General features: G+C 44.6%; 1 protein-coding gene across 2 annotated transcripts in view; it reads right to left on the minus strand.

Moving 5' to 3' along the window:
• TLN2 (talin 2) overlaps nt 1-19427 on the minus strand; it is a 499959-nt gene that overhangs the window by 23412 nt on the left and 457120 nt on the right. For both annotated transcript variants that reach the window (XM_052646966.1, XM_052646965.1), the window contains 4 exons: nt 17917-18102; nt 13830-13937; nt 1964-2069; nt 997-1121 (listed from right to left, as the gene is read on the minus strand). In XM_052646966.1, the coding sequence (XP_052502926.1) occupies nt 997-1121; nt 1964-2069; nt 13830-13937; nt 17917-18102 (525 nt within the window). The remainder of the gene's footprint in view (nt 1-996; nt 1122-1963; nt 2070-13829; nt 13938-17916; nt 18103-19427) is intronic.

Genomic DNA, 19427 nt, shown 5'->3' on the forward strand with positions numbered 1-19427 from the left:
TTAATAGATTGCCTATATGCCCATGTGCATTTTACACACATCATGAGCCCAAGAACTGCTTTTGAGCACTTTGGTGTATTTTAGTACTCAAACTCCACTTTTTTTTTTTTTTAATATAAAGGTACACTTTTAGGCATATCTAAACTGGAGATCCAACTTTTTTTATTTGAGAAGAGCCAGATTTTACTTCCTAATTGTATGTGGGTCCTTGGAAGGGAGGTGAGGTTATCAGCAGGGACTTGCTTGACTAGAAAGATGGCTCCCTTTGGTTCCACCATCTTCCTGGTGAGGACAGCCATGGGGGAGACGGGATTATGATTTCTTTACAGGGTTGGGCTTTGTCCCCCAGACAGTACCATCTTTTTACATATTAATTGTCCTCTCTACTGCACTACCTTAAAGTATCTCTTTCTTTTAAAAGACTTTCTCTTAACACACATTTATGATCTTAAGTTCTTAACATTTATCTAGATGACAACCATAGATGGAGAGAACATGCCAGTTAACCACAGTCTCCAGCATGTACTGAAAAGAGTCTGTTACTGGGTCCACTTTTGAGGTTCACATTACTCTCTGTTGATTTTTAAGGAAAGGAGAGGCCCAGCACTGCTACTTTTGGTAAAAAGCATTATGGAAACCAGAAAATTACAGGGTGACAGTCTCATATTCAATTACTGGGGCTTTGTATAGAAAACATCCAATACCTGCTTCATATAATAGTGAAACAAAAATCACGATTTTGTTTCAAGAAACACCTGGATTCTTCCTCTGGCTACCCAAAGGTATTTCTTGGGGTGGTTAACCGGCAAGACCTACCCTTGGGTTTTTTTCCATACCCTGTAAAAAGGTGCTAGGCAGGCAGAACAGGTTTGCAGGTTACTAGTTCCCGCACAGGTAGGGACATGAGCTTGCTGAAGCCCACCTGGCTCCACTCACAGCCATCCACTGGAAGACCTACTGGAAGACATCAGACAAGCAGCCACACGGGACACTCACTTTCGGTTTTGCTCTTGGCTTCAGTTGCTCTAACTTCTTAGCAGCAGCCTCAATGGATGCTGCAGCCCCCAGTAATTCTGTTTCTGCAATGACGGTTGGGTCTTCGGGATCCACCCACTCTGTTCCTAAAATCAGTCCAAAAAGGGTCATTCTTGGTAGCTGCGGACCTCAGGGCAGTGACTTAACTGCAAACAATATCGGGATTTGCATGCAGGCATGCTCCATAAGCCGACCAGCTGCACTCTCCTAAGGGATGTTCTCCCCAAGCTCTCGTAGAGGTCAACTGCATGCAGTGGCCTCCTGTCTGATCCTCGTTTTCCAAACCAGTTGTACAGACAGCCCTACCACAGAAGCAGCCATCAATAAGAGCTGCGAAAATCAAGGTCTTACAGACCGAGGCTAGCTTGAGTTTTACTCTGATTTGTAACTTAAAGCTCATGAATGCAAGTCAGCATCCACAGGAGAAATGAGATCATGCTGAGCACAGAGATTTGTCTTTCTCTTCTGGGAACTCATAAGGATGAGTTCCCAGAAGAGAACAACCACTCCCCTCAAATGCAAACAAAGGGAGATTGGTTAGAAAACCCTTCCCGGGTGAGCTGATTGCTTCCACGTACAATGTATCCAGATAGTACCATTTCTAAACATGAAGTGTATTATTTAAATAAAAATAAATATTCAAAGAAAAATACAGAAGAAAATGGATGGCAAGACCCTTAAAAGAGAAGTGAACAGTTCTAGATGGATTACACCATTTATGTTGAAGCACTTAATGTATAACTGGAGAAAAGGCTTGTTTCAGGAGGATATTACTTTTTAAGTCTAACTCTACTCCTATTAGCCTTTAAAAAGTTCCTCACTCTACTCCTCTGGCTGTCAAGAAAAGGCCTGTGTTGGCTGCACATTCTCTCTGCTCAGTCGGCTGTCCAGGCTGCCCCACAGGATGCCATGTGAGAATCCAGCCTACCTTTCATGGCCTCTGCTGCCTGGATGAGCTCGGTCACGGCCCCTGCCACGCGCTTGGAGAAAGCAGCCAGCTGGTGCTTGAGTTCTGGTGTTGGTTTCTGAAGAATCTGTGTGTGAAGAACACGTCAGACATGTAAGGAAGATGGCAGCCACTGTGACAGGAAGCCCACTCTTGCAGGTGGATGCAGAGCTGGACCCCCTGGTTTGAAGTTGCAACTCTGTCCCTGAGCGACTTCAGAAACTTAGGGGAAGCACCTAAGACTCACTGGCCTCCAGTTTCCTCACGTGAGAAATGAAGAGTTGGGGAGCAGGGGTTTTCCTAAGGTCTTTTTGACATACTCCCCTGAGATCATAAGGGAGATCAAGTTCTTAGTTGTTCTTCTGTTTGTGCCTAAGACAAATCTACACACATGAAAACTACCCAAGGTGAAAGAATGCTCTGAGTGAACACAAAAGCCCAGGGCCACAGGTCATCTGGTGCTTGTGACAAAGCAAATATGGGGCCAAAAGACACGTGTGGGACTTAGGTGGGATCTTGGAGGGAAAAATCCTCAAGAGGAGGGCTGCTCCTAAAAGTACAACTCATTTCCAGGGTTCTGACTGCAAGCTCTCCTGGGAGAAGTCCTACGGACTTTCCTTCTTTTAAACCTGGCTTCAAGGGGCTTTAAACTTGCTTTTTTTTTTATGGTGTTAAAAAAGATCCTAAAAAATATAACCCTAATCCAATTTAAAGGACATCCTCCAGCTGATTTCTTCCCAAATTAAGTCAAGAACAGAACTATGAAATAGACGAGCATTCCCTACCATCCTCCCCCATGGATTTACATCTGACTTACACCTCCCTAATCTTGAAATTTCCTTCTTTCAATACTCTTTTCTGCATCTCTTACCCATGCTTTACAGGGGTCCTGCTGAGATTTAGAAATGCTCGGATATTCAGGAGGAAAGCACCACTGCTGATGACTATGGACAGTTTCGGAGCCTCTGAGCAGTAGACAAAGCATGGGCGTTGGCTTTGTCAAACCTGTGGTTCAAACTTGGCTCCACCTGCTCCTGGTTTGTGACAATGGGCATATTACTAACCCCCCTCAGAACCTGTTTTCTTATTTGTAAAATTGTAGTGATGTTTACTCCTTAGGAGTGGCATAAACATCAAACGGAATCACACACAAGAAGTATCTTGCACAATGCCTGGAGCACAGCAGGCATTCATGAAATGTTAACTTCCCTTTTTGGTGTTCTATACCGTTTTCACATGGCCAGGAATTGTACTCTTTCACATGAGTTTGCAAAAAATGTCTTTTGAATCCAAAATTTATAAGAGAATTTTAAGAGAAGCTTGGTGAAAAGTCTGGGGTTGGGAGAGTTAACAGGGTTACACATTGACCAGTCCCAGACATACCAGTGCATAGAAGACATTATGTTACACCCTTGAACTGATCAGTCAAAGGTTCTTGAACATCACTTCCCAGGCATCTATCCCTACCCTCCTTCCTCTGGCACTCTTCTAAATTTTATATTTGTTACTGTTCTGAGTTCAGTTGTTCTGTATTTCTCCTTCCCTCACCCTAGGACCTACCTACACATGTCACCATGCAGATATTAACTCAGTACAAACCTGTGAATGAGTGAACAAATGAATCAAGTACAACTGTCTTTGTTTACAAATAACATGAATGTCTATGTAGAAATTTCTGAGGCATTTGTTAAAAAATAAAGGAAAAAAAGGTAGAATAAATGTGTTTATTAGCAAGGTCACAAGGTAAAAGGTCAGTCTACAAACACCAATTATATTTCTACATATTACCAGTGAGTAAAAAAGATTTTCACTGCCAATATGCTATTACATATTAGCAGTGGGAATTAAAGTTTTAAAAAAGCAATACCACTTACAGTAGCATAAAGATCATGACAGACCTGTTAAATTCGATAACAAATGTGCAAGATGTGGATGCTAAAAACTATATTGTTGAAAATATTAAAGAAGACCCACAAAAATGGATAGATATAGTATATTCATTGATTAGAAGATTATTAAGATATCCATTGTTCTCAGATATCTCCATGATCCTAGCCAAAATCCCAACAGGATTTTTTTTAAAAGATACTGACAAGATGATTCTAAGTTGCATATAAAATGCAAAGGACCTAGGACAGCTAAACCATTTTGAAAAAGAACAAAGTTACAAGTCTTATAATATCTGATTTCGAGACTCGTGATAAAGGTGTAATAGTGATCAAGACAACATGATATTGTACACAGACATACAGATCAGCAGAGCAGGAGAGAGTCCAGAACTAGGTTCAGTCGGCCACACTGGCTGACTGATTGAGAACAGGATAATTTTGTCAACAAACGATGCTGGAACAATTGGATAGCCATAGGGAAGAAAATGAACCTGACCCTTTCCGCACACGATACGCATACATGAACTAGAAATGGAGTAGAAACCTGACTGTAAGAACGAAAACTGTAGAATACAGGAAAATAACCTTAGTGATCTTAGCTTCTTAAATAGGGGACAAAACACATAAATTATGCTTTAAGACTTTACAAAGCAGGAACCTGCAAGTTTGTCTTAGAACCTTAAAAACATTATGCTACATGAAAGAAGCCAGTTACAAAAGACCCCATGCTGTATGATTGTTTGTATGCAATGACCGGAACAGGCAATCCATAGAGGCAGAAACAAGATCAGTGTTGGCCTTGGGCTAGGAGTGGGGCTGAAGGGAATGAGGAGAGCTAAAGAGCATGAGGTTTCTTTGTAGGGAGAAGAAAATGTTCTAAAATTATGATTATGGCCATAGTTGTACAACTCTTAAATACAGTGAAGATCAAGGAATTGTATGACTTAACTGGAAAAGTTTGTCATATGCCAATTATATCTCAATAAGGTCGTTAACAAGAAGAGAATTAACTAGGCAGGCAAATGAAAGAAGAAAGCAAGGAAGCTGGTAGTAAAGTGTGTCACTTCAAAATATGCCTCTTTGGCATACAGATTGCTTTCAGTTGGTTATTTTGAGAAAAATCAGACACAGGAGATGCTCTGAAAACAGGGAAGTTACCCTTTGAAAGGGAAATATACATTTATAAAAGAAACCTCCTTCTCTGTACCAGTAAGAGAAAGCTGACTCAAAATCACAAGAGAATGCTATCAATGAAGAAGGCTCTGACTTGGACTTCCCCAGTGGTGTAATGGATAAGAATCTGCCTGCTAATGCAGGGGACATGGATTCGATCCCTCTTCTGGGAAGATCCCAAATGCCCAGAGCAACTAAAACTATGGGCCACAACTACTGAGCCTGTGGTCTAGAGCTCACCAGCCACAACTACTGAGCCTGCATTCCCTAGAGAAGCCACCGAAATGAGAAACCCATGCACCACAACAAAGAGTACCCCCCACTTGCAGCAACTAGACAAAGACCATGCACAGCAACAAAGACCCAGTACAGACAAAAAAGAAAAAACGTTCTGATTTAAATCTGCTAACAATCTTAACCCTCATTAACCCTGCTTTTCCTGACCACCTGCTCCAACCAGCCTCCTCCCACCATATACACCTTTCTTTTTTTTTGCCTAAAGGCAGTATATAATCGGGTAGCTTAGGCCAGTTTGTGAATTACTTGTTTTTTTCCTGGGTAGCTTCCATTTATCCATGGGGTACACATGTGAATAAAATTTTGTTTCTTGTTCTCTGGTTAATCTGTCTTAAAACATGCAATCTCAGGCAAGAACTCAGAGCAGAGGGAAAATTATTTTTCTTCCCCCACACTGGGATATAATCCTAAAAATAACTTGATAACATTGGTGAACAATCTGCCTGCAATGCAGGAGACCTAGGTTTGATCCCTGGGTCAGGAAGATCTCCTGGAGAAGGAAATGACAACCCACTCCCATATTCTTGCCTGGAGAATTCCCATGGACAGAGGAGCCTAGCAGACTACAGTCCATGGGGTCGCAGAGTTGGAGCCTGGCAGGCTACAGTCCATGGGGTCGCAAAGTTGGACATGACTGAGTGACTAACACACACTTGCAAACAAACATTCAGCTCTTCCTAAATGTTTAATATTTTAGATATCAGACATATCTTAGTTGCACTTTCATTTTTACTCAAGTTCTATCTGCACTTTTTTGTTTTTGGTCTGCATTGCTGTCATTTTTTTCTCTTTAAATATATATTTGTCTTCCGCTGCCAGACACTGTTGGACTTCCATGGCGGCTCAGATGATCAAGAATCTGCCTGCAATGCAGGAGACCTGAGTTCAATCCCTCGGTTGGGAAGATCCCCTGGGAAGATCCCCTTTGGCCTCCTCACTCCCCTCTAGTGTGCATTGTGTGTTTGCATTATACGTTAACAGATCTGCCCAAGAGCAGAAATAGCTGCTCAACCATAAAGATCAATTTTTCTCCTTCTGATGCCACCATGTAACTCCTTAGAAGATAAAATCCCTTTCTCAGTCCTGTAACGGGTCACAATGACCCACTACTCACACTGTGTACATGCAGACTTCTTTGGTGAACTTTACGTACAATGTCAGTATACCATTTCCCTTAAAGACAGAGATGGATGCAGAGTAGACTGTTCAGACGGTCTGAGGAGATACTGGGCCACACCTAATGGAAGTTCTCAGCTTAAACACTTACAACCTTATTAATGCCACCAGCATTAATAATTACTTGTATCCTGCCTATTTTACAAGATTATTGTTTCTTGCATTACCAAATGTGTGACTGAGCTTCAGATAAAACTAATAATGACTAGGTGAGTTGAAATGATTGACCAAATATATAGTGCCAGGACATCAATGACTGTAACAGTGTAACTCATGATATGGGAAGAAGAAACAAGAGGGAACTGTATCCTGGAGCATAACAGACTAGTAAAACAGGCGGTCCAGAGGCCTCTGGTTGGTTACTGTTAACAGGGCCTGGTCCTATAATAGCACATTGAGTGGCCTATCAACAAAATCCTGGCCTGACCTGCAAATGAGCATTTCTAGCGCAGTGGAACAAATTGGTCACAAACTGCCTTCCAACCTCTGGTTGCAATTAAAACTGAAAGGGAAGAGAGTGTAAAATAAAGAATGTTGCCCACCATCCAGGCCTGTAAGGATTAAGTCATTCTCCACTAAGTTACTGACCTACAATACATCCTGAAAGAAATTCAGGGCAAGGGTGAGGCCCTTTGTGTTCCAGGAAAACCGACTGAACTGATCCTCAGAGAATTAGATATTTTCAGGAGATTTTGAAAATGAACCTGAATTCTTACATCTTATACTGTGAAAGCACTAAAACCTTTAACGAAGATGTCTGTTCCTAGTGACTAGCAGCAAGCTTCTCCTGAGATGAGTGCTTAATTGTATGTACTCTCTTCGCTAAAACCACATATATTCTGATGCCCGTCTTCTCACTTACCTCTTCAAAACAGTTCTCAGAGCTCTCTGAGAGACTGTCTCCCAGGATATAATCCTCAGGTTCACTCAAATAAAATTTTTCATTTCTTTGATTGACTATTAATGTTTTTCACCGACATGACAAAGAACTCATGCCTAGAAAATATAGAGAACTCTAAAAGTTCAAGAAGACAAAAACCCAATTAAAAAGGGCAAAAGATCTGAACAGAGATCATCTGAGAAGATATACAGAAGGCAAACAGGTACATAAAAGATACTCCATGTTGTAAATTAAAACCACAGTAGACTTCCCTGGTGGTCAGTTCAATCCCTGGTCAGGGAACTAGATCTCACATGCCGAAACTAAGACCTCGTGCAGCCAAAATATATACATATTAAAAAAGAAACCACAATAAGATACCACCTCATACTCACTAGAATGGATAAAACTGAAAAGACTGACCATTCTAAGGGCTCACAAAGACATGGAGAAATGGGAACTCTCATATACTGCTGCTGGAAATAACCACTTTACAAAAGAATTTAGAAAAGAATTTAACTTTACAAAAGAATTTAACTTTCCTAAGAAGTTAAAAGTGTACCCATCCTATGATATAAATATTCCACTTTAATATATTTATCCAAGAGAATGAAAACATATAGGCAGAAAGACATATATAGGATGCTCTTAGCAGCTTTATTTTTAACAATCAAACCTGGAAACAACCCAAGTATCCATCAACAGGGAAACAGATTAGAGAACACCATGTAACAATAAAAGGGGTCAAATTACTGCTACACATAAGAATGTGGATGGAATTCAAAATACTGGTGCTGAGTGAAAGAAGCTAGACAAAGAAGAGTACACACTAGGTGATTACTTTCATATAAAAGTCTGGAAAGGGTAAGCAAATCTATAATAACAAAATGCAGATCAGTGGCTGCCTGGAAGTTTTGAAGAGTAATGGATATACTCATTGTTTTGATTGTGGTGATGTTTTCACAGATGTATTCAAATATGAGCACTCAAACGGTAAACTTCAAATATGTGTTTATTGTATGCTAGCTATGCCTCAATAAAGCTGAAACAAAAGTGAAGGGTGTGGTAGGGAGATTCACTTAAATCACCCAAGTGGAGTGGTGAAAGCCTTCCGTCTTTAAAAGAACCTTGATGGAATGAGAAAACCACTTCTGTATACACTCTGGCCCTAAGAAAGTCAACGGCCCTGGCAACAAAGCACCCTATTTAGACAAGGCAGAGCAAAGGAGTTCTATTTTTATTCTGCAATTAAGTCAACATGATTTCTAATAGCAGGAAACAGAACAAAATTAAAGTGCAGCTAGTGAAAGTGAGGGTAATTTTAACCCTGTGGAAGAGCTCATATTGTGGGTTAGCAGCAATATTGAACTGTGGTCGCTGCAGAGGCCAACTGGCTGCCTCTCATCCTGCAGTAGAAATCCTCCACAACAAACCAGCTAACAGCAAATGCAGAAGGCCAAGACTGCTCAAACAGGCACAGCTGAAGCTGCATAAAGTAGCTCCCAGGGCAGTAAGGACAGGGTTCTGTCTAAATTAGATCCCTCTGTTTATAGAATGATAACTGGATTCTCAACCAAACAAACAAAACATTCCCCAAGGAGGGGTTCTCGATTTGGAGTTTCTAAATTCCCAAAGGATTGAGGGGGGTGTCTGGGAATCCTCCTAACAGTTTAAGGACATTTATGTTTATGTGCTGATGTTTTTCTGATGAGGGTAGGGAGATGGCAGGAAATGGGCTTTTAGCCAATTCAGGGAGGCCCAAATCCATCAAAGGTTAAGAAAGCTGAAATCATGATAGTTATTTGTGCCTCAATAGAGAAAAATAGGAGAATGGTATCGGTAAAGGGTATAAAATTATTATTGAGAGTTTTTTTTTAAACAAATAAGAATCTGAACCAAATAAGACAAAATATTAATTAACAAAGTTAGTTAATTATAGATGGTAGACACACAAATGTTGACATGGTTTTCTGTGTTTTAAGATTTTTTTTTTCTAAAGTAAAACTAAAATATACAAACCAGCCAAAACAGGTGAGGAATCCTTGACTCTAAGATATTTGAACTGAACAAGCCAGAGCAGGATACCTTCTCCCACATTTTCATGTGTCTAAATTTAAGAAAAACAGCCCCTGAAGAGGATGGCTGAACTTCTTTGGACCACTTAAAAGTGATCTCAGTTTATTCCTCTAAATTGCCAGATACTTTCTCAAAGTGAGGAGGAGGGCAGGATGGGGAGTATGGTGTATGTGTGTATGTGTGTGTAAATCTCTAGTTTTAACTGCTTTTTAATTCACCACTCTCAAATAGCTTATCTTAGTATTCTTTCCCTCTACCCTAAAGGTAATTTCCAAATAAATCTAATGTCTTCTCTAAATTTGCAATTTGGCTTTCTTTATCTGACTCTGAGTTCCCTCAGAAGTGAACACTAGTGTCTATGTCTGTGCATTTCCAATTTCTTCATTTCTTCTTGGGTCGGGGCTCCACCAGCTCTGTCCTAAGCAGTCTTACGGCTCATGGTCCTCTCATGTGGAGAGCTTCCCTGGTGGCTCAAGCAGGAAAGAACCTGCCTGCAGTGTAGATGTGGGTTCTATGCCTGGGTTAGGAAGATCCCCTGGAGAAGGAAATTGCAACCCACTCCAGTATTCTTGCCTGGGAAATGGACAGAGGGGCCTAGCAGGCTGTGATTCATGGGGTCACAGAGAGTCGGACATGACTAAGCAACTAAGCAGGCATGCCTCTCATGTGGAACAATCTTCCTCATACTTAGCATTGTATTAGCCCAGATTTCTTCCAAATCTGTTTGGAGAAGGAGTGAGGGCACATGAGGTGAAATGTGAGCTTATTTTCAGCTGTAGGACCAAGGAAACTACCACTGTCTGCAGCTTAGAGGACGGAAAGCTGTCACAGAGGTTCTACCATTATCAGTTAGGAACTGGTATTTTTCATGTTTATGATAATGAGCATTGTCTGGATGTTTCCTTTCTGTATTTTTATTGGAAAATATCCTTTATGGAATATGTGCAAGTCTCTAAAGAGACAAAAATATATGAGCTAATGTTTTAAAACAAATATTTGATGTGATTTCATTCTTATCTCCTTGGACATTAGAACCATCAGCACTTGTCACCATAAAAAGGCAATAACATCCTTCTTGCAAAGCATGAGACCATTTCTGTACGCTGTATAAAAGTTTTCATGTCATCTAGCTTTTCTTCCTATTAGTGATTTTAATTTAGCACCAGCGTTTTTCATACTGTAAATCTCAAAACAACTGTGGGGAAACAGGACATTTATACTTCTACTTTACTTATGGGTTACAATGATAATAACTGTATAGAAAAAAAAAAAGAAATTCGGGTGGCAAGCTTCTAACAGACACATTGACTACCACACAATCAACTAAATTAGGTTTGAAAACATCAGGTTTCAGAGTCCTGTCTCTTTAGTAAATATCAGGAAGAACTCATAACAGAAAACACCAGGGAAGTGGGGTCCATGGAAAGAGGCGAGTGGTCGCTCCCCTATTGCTAACCTCTGGCCTCACATGAAACCTCCTAAATCACAGGTGATGTGGAATCTCCCTGTGGAATGTGTCCTTCCTGTTCCAGAAGAACCTGCTGATTATCACTAGGGCTGAGGCCTGACAGTCATTGTGTCTGTGCTAAGTCGCTTTAGTAGTGTCTGACTCTTTGTGACTCCATGGACTGTAGCCTTCCAGGCTCCCCTGTCCATGGGATTCTCCAGGCAGGAATATCGGCATGGGTTGCCATGCCCTCTTCCAGGGGATCTTCCCAACCCAGGGACTGAACATGTGTCTCTTATGTTTCCTGCACTGGCAGGTGGGTTCTTTACCACTAGCGCCACCTGGGAAGTCCGACACAGTCATTAAGTGGCCATAAAGCTGGGGTCTCTGAGTGTGTGGCCTGGAAACGGCTCCTAGGTCTTCCCTCATGTTCACTGAGACCCGGAATCCTGGGCTTCTTCTTGAGCAAAGAGGCCGACCATTCTCCCTGGCCCCCACCCCCAGGAGGCCTTGTCTGCTGCCATGCAGGGAGAGGAGCTGTGGAGACAGGAAGCGCCTTGGGGATGCCACACTTGGTTCCCAGATACTGGGAGAGGGGCTACAAGTGGCTTGAGGTCAAGGAGGGGACCCTATGAGGGCTCCCTTTTCCTTCTCCCTTGGGAGAAACCTCTCAAAACAAGTGCGGGCACCTCTCCTTCCTCATGCAGACAGACCTCACCCTGGACTAGGGGGGAAGGAAACTCAACGTCTTCACTGTTTGCCTTGAAGGCTGCTGCAGCCATTCCATGCAGCTTCATGGATTTGGTAGAGATGCCACTGCAGGTGGGCCCCAATGCAGTAACATTCTCGTTAAATGGTTCACCAAGAGCAAAGGTGTGCAGGGGCCTGGACCTACTAACCCTGAGTCAGTTGCCAGTGCAACACAGATATGGCATAGGAGAGGGAAAAAATATGGATTAACCAAGAAATGGACCTGGAGGAAACAGGTGAAGTAAGGATCCCTCCTGTGAGTAAGAGGAAGATACCAGAATTGTGGTGCTGGAGAAGACTCTTGAGAATCTCTTAGATTGCAAGGAGATCAAATCAGTCAATGCTAAAGGAAATCAACTCTGAATATTCATCAGAAGGACTGATAATGAAGCTGAAGCTCCAATAATATGGCCACTTGATGCAAGGAGCTGACTCATTGGAAAAGACCCTGATACTGGGAAAGATTGAGGGCAGAAGTAGAAGGGGCGGTGGAGGATGAGATGGTTGGATGGCATCACCAACTCAATGGACATGAATTTGAGCAAACTCCAGAAGACAGTAGAGGACAGAGGAGCCTGGCGTGCTGCAATCCATGGGGTCACGAAGAGTAGGACACAGCAACTGAACAACAAGGAAGTATTAAACGACTGAGACAGAAATCAAACCATAGCAGAGACAAGGAGAAACAGGGGGTCAGGGGAGAGCCCCCACTTAGGAAGCAAGGTGGCCACTGTTGCTGCAGCTCCGTACTTCTGCACCTCCGCTCAGCCAGGACGGGCACCTTACAGAAGTATTTCAGCGAAGTGTGCAGCAGACGTGAGCTCAGCCAGTGCCCTGGCCTCCCCACAGTCTCACTTAATCCTGAATAAGCTGCCTGTCTAACATCTGAGCAAACTCAAGTCCAGAGAGATGGTGGTTGTGCAGCTAGTTTCTTGGCAGAGCCTGAATTTGAATTCGACGGTTCTAAACCTTAGCCTAAGACTGTTTCCACTATGCTTTCTAATGTTTAGACATAACAAGATTCCATGTGTCCAGAACAGATCGTCTCATCAAGAAAAAGATACCTTTTGGAAGCCTTACTGGCTTCATTCTCTTTACACTGAATTTCCTGCTAAGTGTACTCATGGGCTGAAAACTTCAGTTTCAACACAGAGAGCTCGTTTGGCTAAGGGAGGCTTGTGCCTGCAAACGCTGACTGACCAAGATGTTCTCACCTGGCTCACAAGCAATATACTGGCTTCTACTCACAAGTATTCAGGCTTTGGGAGCCCAGTGTGAGGAACCCCAGACTGGTCACTCTAACAAAAGATGCACTTTTGTACTGACCACAGTTAGTGGTGGCTCAGTGGTGAAGAATCTGCCTGCCCATGCAGGAGACGTGGATTCGATCTCTGGGTCAGGAAGATCTCCTGGAGAAGGAAATGGAAACCCACTCCAGTATTCTTGCCTGGAAAATCCTATGGACAGAGGAGCCTGGTAGGTTACAGTCCATGGAGTTCCAAAGAGTTGAACACAACTTAACAACATGACTAAACAACAACAGTTACCTGGGTGAAGAATGTAAGTGATGCTCCCTTAGAAAACCAAAAGTGCTTAACATCAGAGGGAAATTTAAGTTAAAGAGAAGGCACTGAAATGCTAGGATGGGGACAGCTGAGAATAATAACTAGGGCATGGTCCCAGGTCTGTCATTAGTAGCTGGTAACCTCAACGAGGAGGCCAAACATCTTTGAGTCTTGGATCCTTCCTTTGCCCTGTGAGCCTCATGTGGTTGCATGAAAGGAGAAAAATTTCAATGCCCAGACAATCAAAAGGCTTGACAGTCTTTGATGGATATTTTTTTTTTTTTTTTAAGATTTGGGAAGAAGCAAAAGTAACGAAGGGAGGGGAGCTACCGTCAAGTCTCTCCTGGGGTGTTGTTTATGACTCCTGAACAAGCTCTCTTCCAGACCTCCCCCAGTTCTTTTGGATTTGAATGGCACCTCTCTCCAGGCTACACCTGTATCTTGTGAGTCGGAGCAGTGAATTGTGAGACGCTTTTTGGCTCAATCTAGTCCAAGCCTTGCAAGTGGAGCTTGCATGAAGCTCTAAGTGGGATTTTCCCAAGGAAAGGATGCTTAGCTCCTCCCCAGGCCCAGCCCTGCCCACGCCCCTCCTCACCACCAAAACGTGCTCCAGGAGGTCCAGGTAGCCGAGGGTGCACTCCGTCCCATACCGCAAGGCTCTGGTGCGCACCTCCTCACTGACGTCAGGGTGGAAGGAAGCTTGCTGGAGAAAGAAAGGAATGTCACCTTAAGACAGGGAGAACCAGGAGGCAAGTGGACCAGGCGGCCATGTGGTCCTGTACATCCTACCCGTTTCCACTTTAGGTTCTCTGACAAGTTCGTGTCTTGCTTTTTCCAGTGCCGAGGGGCCAGACAAAAGCAAGTGGATCTGGCCCCTTTTTCCTTCCTTTCTCATCACGCTGACCCTCACATCTTTTATTGAAAGGAAGAAATTCCTCACTCTGTGACCAGACCACACTGCGGTCATAGCCAGTCTCCTGACCTGGCCCACTGGCTCCTGGGAACCTTCGGACAGCAAGCTCCCCAGCACCTCAAGGTGCCATAAATAACTCACATTATACATGTCGAGATAAGCAAACCAGGACATATGGTTAACACAGCATCTGGCCCCCCTTCTTTTTGTACTTGTGACCTGCTGACTTGAGTTACTCAAGAGATGGCGTTTCACATGGCATGTCCATTCACAGGGCCACCAGATGAACTACATAACATCCAATGATGTTTGAATTAACAATGACAACTTTTAGCCTAAGGATGGGGCACCCTGGTGTGTGCGTGTTTTTTTTTTTTTGCTCAGTCTGGCAATCCTACCCATTTAGCCTTTCCTGCTATAACTTCACTCTGGAAAGAACTTAAAGGGGCTGACAATACAAAAAACTGCAAAAAAAAAAAAAAAAAGAAAAAAAAATCACAAGTCAGGACAAACACAAATCACACATTAGGATAAAAGGTCAAGGCAGAAGGGGAAGAGTGACCTGTCTTCGTGCTTCCTCCAGTCAAATCCTTCTTCCCAGGGATTGGGGGCTATTTGGAGAATACCTGGGACTTCTCCTCACCTGCCCCCCAATTTGAGTGGCCAGCATCTATCATTTATGAGCCTGGTTTTATTCATCTGAGAACTAACAGGCCAGGCCTTTAACTCCTTCCACACTTTCATCAGCCTTGCTCCCCCGTGTCTCCAAGTGTGAAGACAGAGCCCAGGTCTGGTTCAAGGGGGAAGACAAGTGCTATGATGCTCCTCTAGCAGGTAATGCGCAAGTCCCTCATTGAGAGCTGTGTGGGTGCTGGTCATCACTGCTGGTGACTCTAACTTGACAGAACCCTCGGGGAAAGCAACCTAGCAATAACTAGAAAGTCACACCATTTGACCCACTAATTCTGCTTCTGGGAGTTTTGCCTAAGGATATTATCCAAAGCGTAGAAAAAACCCAAAGATGCCCAAAGATGTTCACTGAAGTTGATGATTAAGGAAAGTGCAGATAATCTAAATAGCTAATAGTAGGGGAAAGAGTATATTCATTAACAATATATTTCATGCTCATTAAAGAATCAGTTATAATGACTTATAGTGACAAAGAAACAGTCATGTAACATTAATCGTAATTGGAGATATGAAGTTGTGTCTGATAAAGACATATGAACATGAAAGCACACTCAGAAAGAAATACACACTGGAATTAACTGGGGGTGTAGGGAAGTCTGTGTCCCCATTGGAGCAATTAATGTAATCCTCCACGTCTGGTAGGATGAGTCAGTGTGGGTCCTACTACACTTCTGTTTCTGCCCTGGCTGCCCTGCTCAGCCCAAAGGTGGTGTTCAAATATGGCCATGTAGCCCTCTGCTTGGCACACAACTGTTCCTCCTTGGCCCACCAACTGGCATGCCTAGTTTTCTATATATTTACTGCACACCATTTCTGGAAAGCTGCCTCATTTCCTTTCTGCAAGGGATGGGAGATGCCAGAGACCACAGGAAACGTAAGCATCAGTAAGTCCTGTCCTGAGAGGAGTCTCCAGGCTCAGCAGTGACCTTGTCATCAAGTCTGGTGTTAGCATGTGACGCTCTGGCTGGATGGCTTGATCCAGGGCGAGATCACAAAGAAGAGTCAGGGCTAGTACTTTAATCCTTAACCTCTTCCCTTGAAGATGGGAACACAGAGGAGGAAAATCGGAGCTGTCTTCCATTTCACATCTGTAACATGGAGACAGAGGTTCCCGTTGTTCATCAACCATGGTGACCTTGATCTCTGTGACTGGGAGGCCACAAGGAGCAGAAACAGACTGGCCCGGAGCTCAGAAGGTACGATCTCAGTTCTGGTTCTGATTGTGTGACCTTGGTCATGCCACATCATCTCTCCAATCAAATTAGGAGAATTCCTAATTAGAAGAATTCCCTTACCCTTTCCACCTAGGATCGAATGACAGGACATACACACCTGCCCTTCCAAAACTATGAGGTGCTCTGCACGTGAACCGTGGTGGTGCTCACTAGCCATATCTGGCTGGCAACTACTGCAGTGATGGAGGTTATAACCCAAACAGAATGATAACTTCTGCCAGGATAGATCCTACTGAGTGCATCAAAACTGTACTTGGGAGACTTCCCAGGTGGTCCAGGGGTTAAGAACCTGCCTTGCAATGTAGGGGATGTGGGTTTGATCCCGGGTCAGGAAACTAAGATCCCATATGCCAAGATGTCAAGGGGAAATTACGCCCTGATGCCACAGCTGTTGAGCCCACGCTCTCTGGAGCCCATGTGCTACAACTAGAGTCTGCATGTGGCGAGGAAAGATCCCTTGTGACGCGACTAAGATCCAACACGACCAAATAAATAAATAAAAAGAAATAAAGTAACAAAACTATACTTGGGGCCTGAGGAGAGAAACTCCCTGGCCCAGCACACGCGGAACTTGTGACAGTGGCCCCACCCTCTTGTCACCCTCTCCTCCTCCCACCTGCCATCCTCCACACCCTGGAGACCAGGAAATGCAGTGTTGTTCCCCACACCCAGCCCTTCAGCCTGACTGCCTCGCCCTGCCTCTGCCCAGGGACACCAGCCCATCCTATCCCTGCCGAAGAACAGGAGAAGCCATCGTCCAACCCTGCACCAGCTCTCCCCATAACTCACTTCACCAAAGAGAAGGGCCTGTTCCCAAGGACCCCAAGGTGCAACAGCTGCTTTTCCCCTTCTGTGGTTCATCTCCATCTGCTGACCAGCGTGGTGGGGGTGGGGGGATGAGGGGGTGGGGTAGGGGTGAGGTGTCACTGATCCATCATGGGGAGAAGTCAGGGTCCCAGGGACATGGCTATCCCCAGAAGGGTGCAGGATTTGGGTGGGGCTGCTCAGTGGGAGATGGGGGGCCTCTTATGGCTTCTTGGCTTAACAGATGTAAAGTGAAGGTTATAAAGTTCAGGTCTCCCCAGCTCTCTCCAGCAGCACCAGCTCAGGGCAGCCACCCCTGCTGTCTTTCTAAGGGTTGGAAGGGCTTCCCCAAGATGCCTGGTGCTGTTTGGTTCCTCTAACTCACTCCCTCACCCAATCATGGCAATACCCTTCCTGGCGCAAAATGGCCGATCGAGGAAGCAGGTAAGGGCACAGGCTGACGAGGGGTGCAGTTTTCCTTTGGAGGGCCTGGGACAAAACCTCACAGTCCTGCTCCCCTACTGCAAGAGCAGCCTCTACTACAGCCCCTATAATAAGGTGTCCCCCACCTATTTAGGAAGAACTGAGAGATGAAGTGGGAGGGTAAGTCAGCAGACGAAGTCCACACCCTCTTAAATACGAAACTACCTCCAGAGTGTCACCTCCCATGGCTGACAGGCACACCTGCCATCAATGTGCACTCATCACACAGGCTAGGGTACTAAGCTGCTCACTCCTACACATGGCCAGCCCCTCTCCTTCTCCAGACTGACTGTAACAGCTCAGCCATGACAGAGCACCACCCTACCCACCCAAATCAACACCAAGGCCTTTACCTTGCAGGCCATCAACATGTCCGACACAGCACCACCCTACCCACCCCAATCAACGCCAAGGCCTTTACCTTGCAGGCCATCAACATGTCCGACAGAGCACCACCCTAACTACCCCAATCAATGCCAAGGCCTTTACCTTGCAGGCCATCAACATGTCCAACAGAGCACCACCCTACCTACCCCAATCAACGCCAAGGCCTTTACCTTGCAGGCCGTCAACATGTCCGAAACGGCCTTCCGGCTCAGATTGGCAGTGGCTATCACATCCTCCTGTCGACAAGAGTTCCCAGCGGCCACAGCTTTGGCCGTTGCCATGGTGATGCCTTTGGTCATCCTGATGGATTCTTCAGGTGATGATGTCTTTTCAGGTACCTCTTTTGACTGGAATACCTGGAAGTTAGAAGAGGAAGAGCTGAAAAAAGTCAAAAAGGGAAGGACGGAAATAACATATGCTTCCCCTACTGGCTGCAGTGCAGTGTCTGAAAACTGAGCCAGCTATGGGAGGAAACTGGTCAAATGGCAGGAAATAAAAAAATGTAACTAGAGTACAGTAATATCATTCTTGCTTTCAAAATTCCAGCGTGGATAAGCCCCACACACCTGTCTGCAGCATTCCTGGGGGGAGAACGTGGGGCGGAGAATGACCTACACCGTTAACACGCTTGCCTGCGGAAACTGACTCCATGTGCATGAACTCCGCCCCTGGGGTGGTGGGGTGGCGTGGACTGTGCAGCTTCCCAGATCTTCTGGCCCATTCCTGCTGATACCTCAGTGGTTCCCAGAGGCTCCGCAGCCCTGATGCTGGTTCCAGAGCAAGACTGACCTGGATGAATCACTCTGGACTCAGCTCTCTCTCTTAAAGACAGTGTGAGGCTGGGGGAAAAATGAAGCATTCCATTTTTCTATTCTCAGCCTGTCTTACAAATATAACTGCCTAATTGTGTGGAGGTGTTCATGTTGAGCCTGCCACCGTGACATTGGGAATTATTTAACAACACTCATACACCTTTAGAGAAGCTGAAATACATTAGCCATGGTAAGTTGAGTATCTCACTTTAAAATTCCACCTGCCAGTCAAGCCAACCATTTCTGCTTCCAGCCCATCTGCCATGGTTCTACCGTGAGAGATGGGTCCCTGCATACAAGGACTTCGGAACCAGGCGGGGCCGCCCCGTCTTCAGTCCTTGTTGTTGTTCAGTCGCTAAGTTGTGTCTTTGCAGCCCCATGGGCTGTAGCACACCAGCCTTCCCTGTCCTTCTCTATCTCCCAGAGTCTTCAGCCCTAGGCAGCTATGTTTGAGCCACGATTCAGAAGGGAGGACCCAGCTGACATCCCTGTCATGCGCCAATCAGGGTCGAACATCACTAACCCCCTAAAAATGAACAGCAGCAATCTGACTGCCCGGGACCAGCCCTTAATGCTTCAGTGTGATGAGCATGGACAGAGCCCTCCATGCTAACATGGGCCTTGGGGCCTCAGGCTCCTTTGGGAACCTCCTATGTTCATGGACATGCATCATCTGGGTCAATTCTTTCCTTTTTTTTTTTTTTTTTGGATCTAGGTCAATTCTAGTCTGACCATGTGTAATATCCCAGGAATTACAAATCTCTTCCATTGCCACTGTTTGGCCCACCCACACCTGTCAGAATGTGTCTCTATACTTTTGACAAGAAACCCCAGCCCAGGGACTTCCCTGGTGATCCAGTGGTTAACAA

The sequence above is a fragment of the Budorcas taxicolor genome, chromosome 10 (genome assembly GCF_023091745.1).
Source record: "Budorcas taxicolor isolate Tak-1 chromosome 10, Takin1.1, whole genome shotgun sequence".
Taxonomy (NCBI): Eukaryota; Metazoa; Chordata; class Mammalia; order Artiodactyla; family Bovidae; genus Budorcas; species Budorcas taxicolor.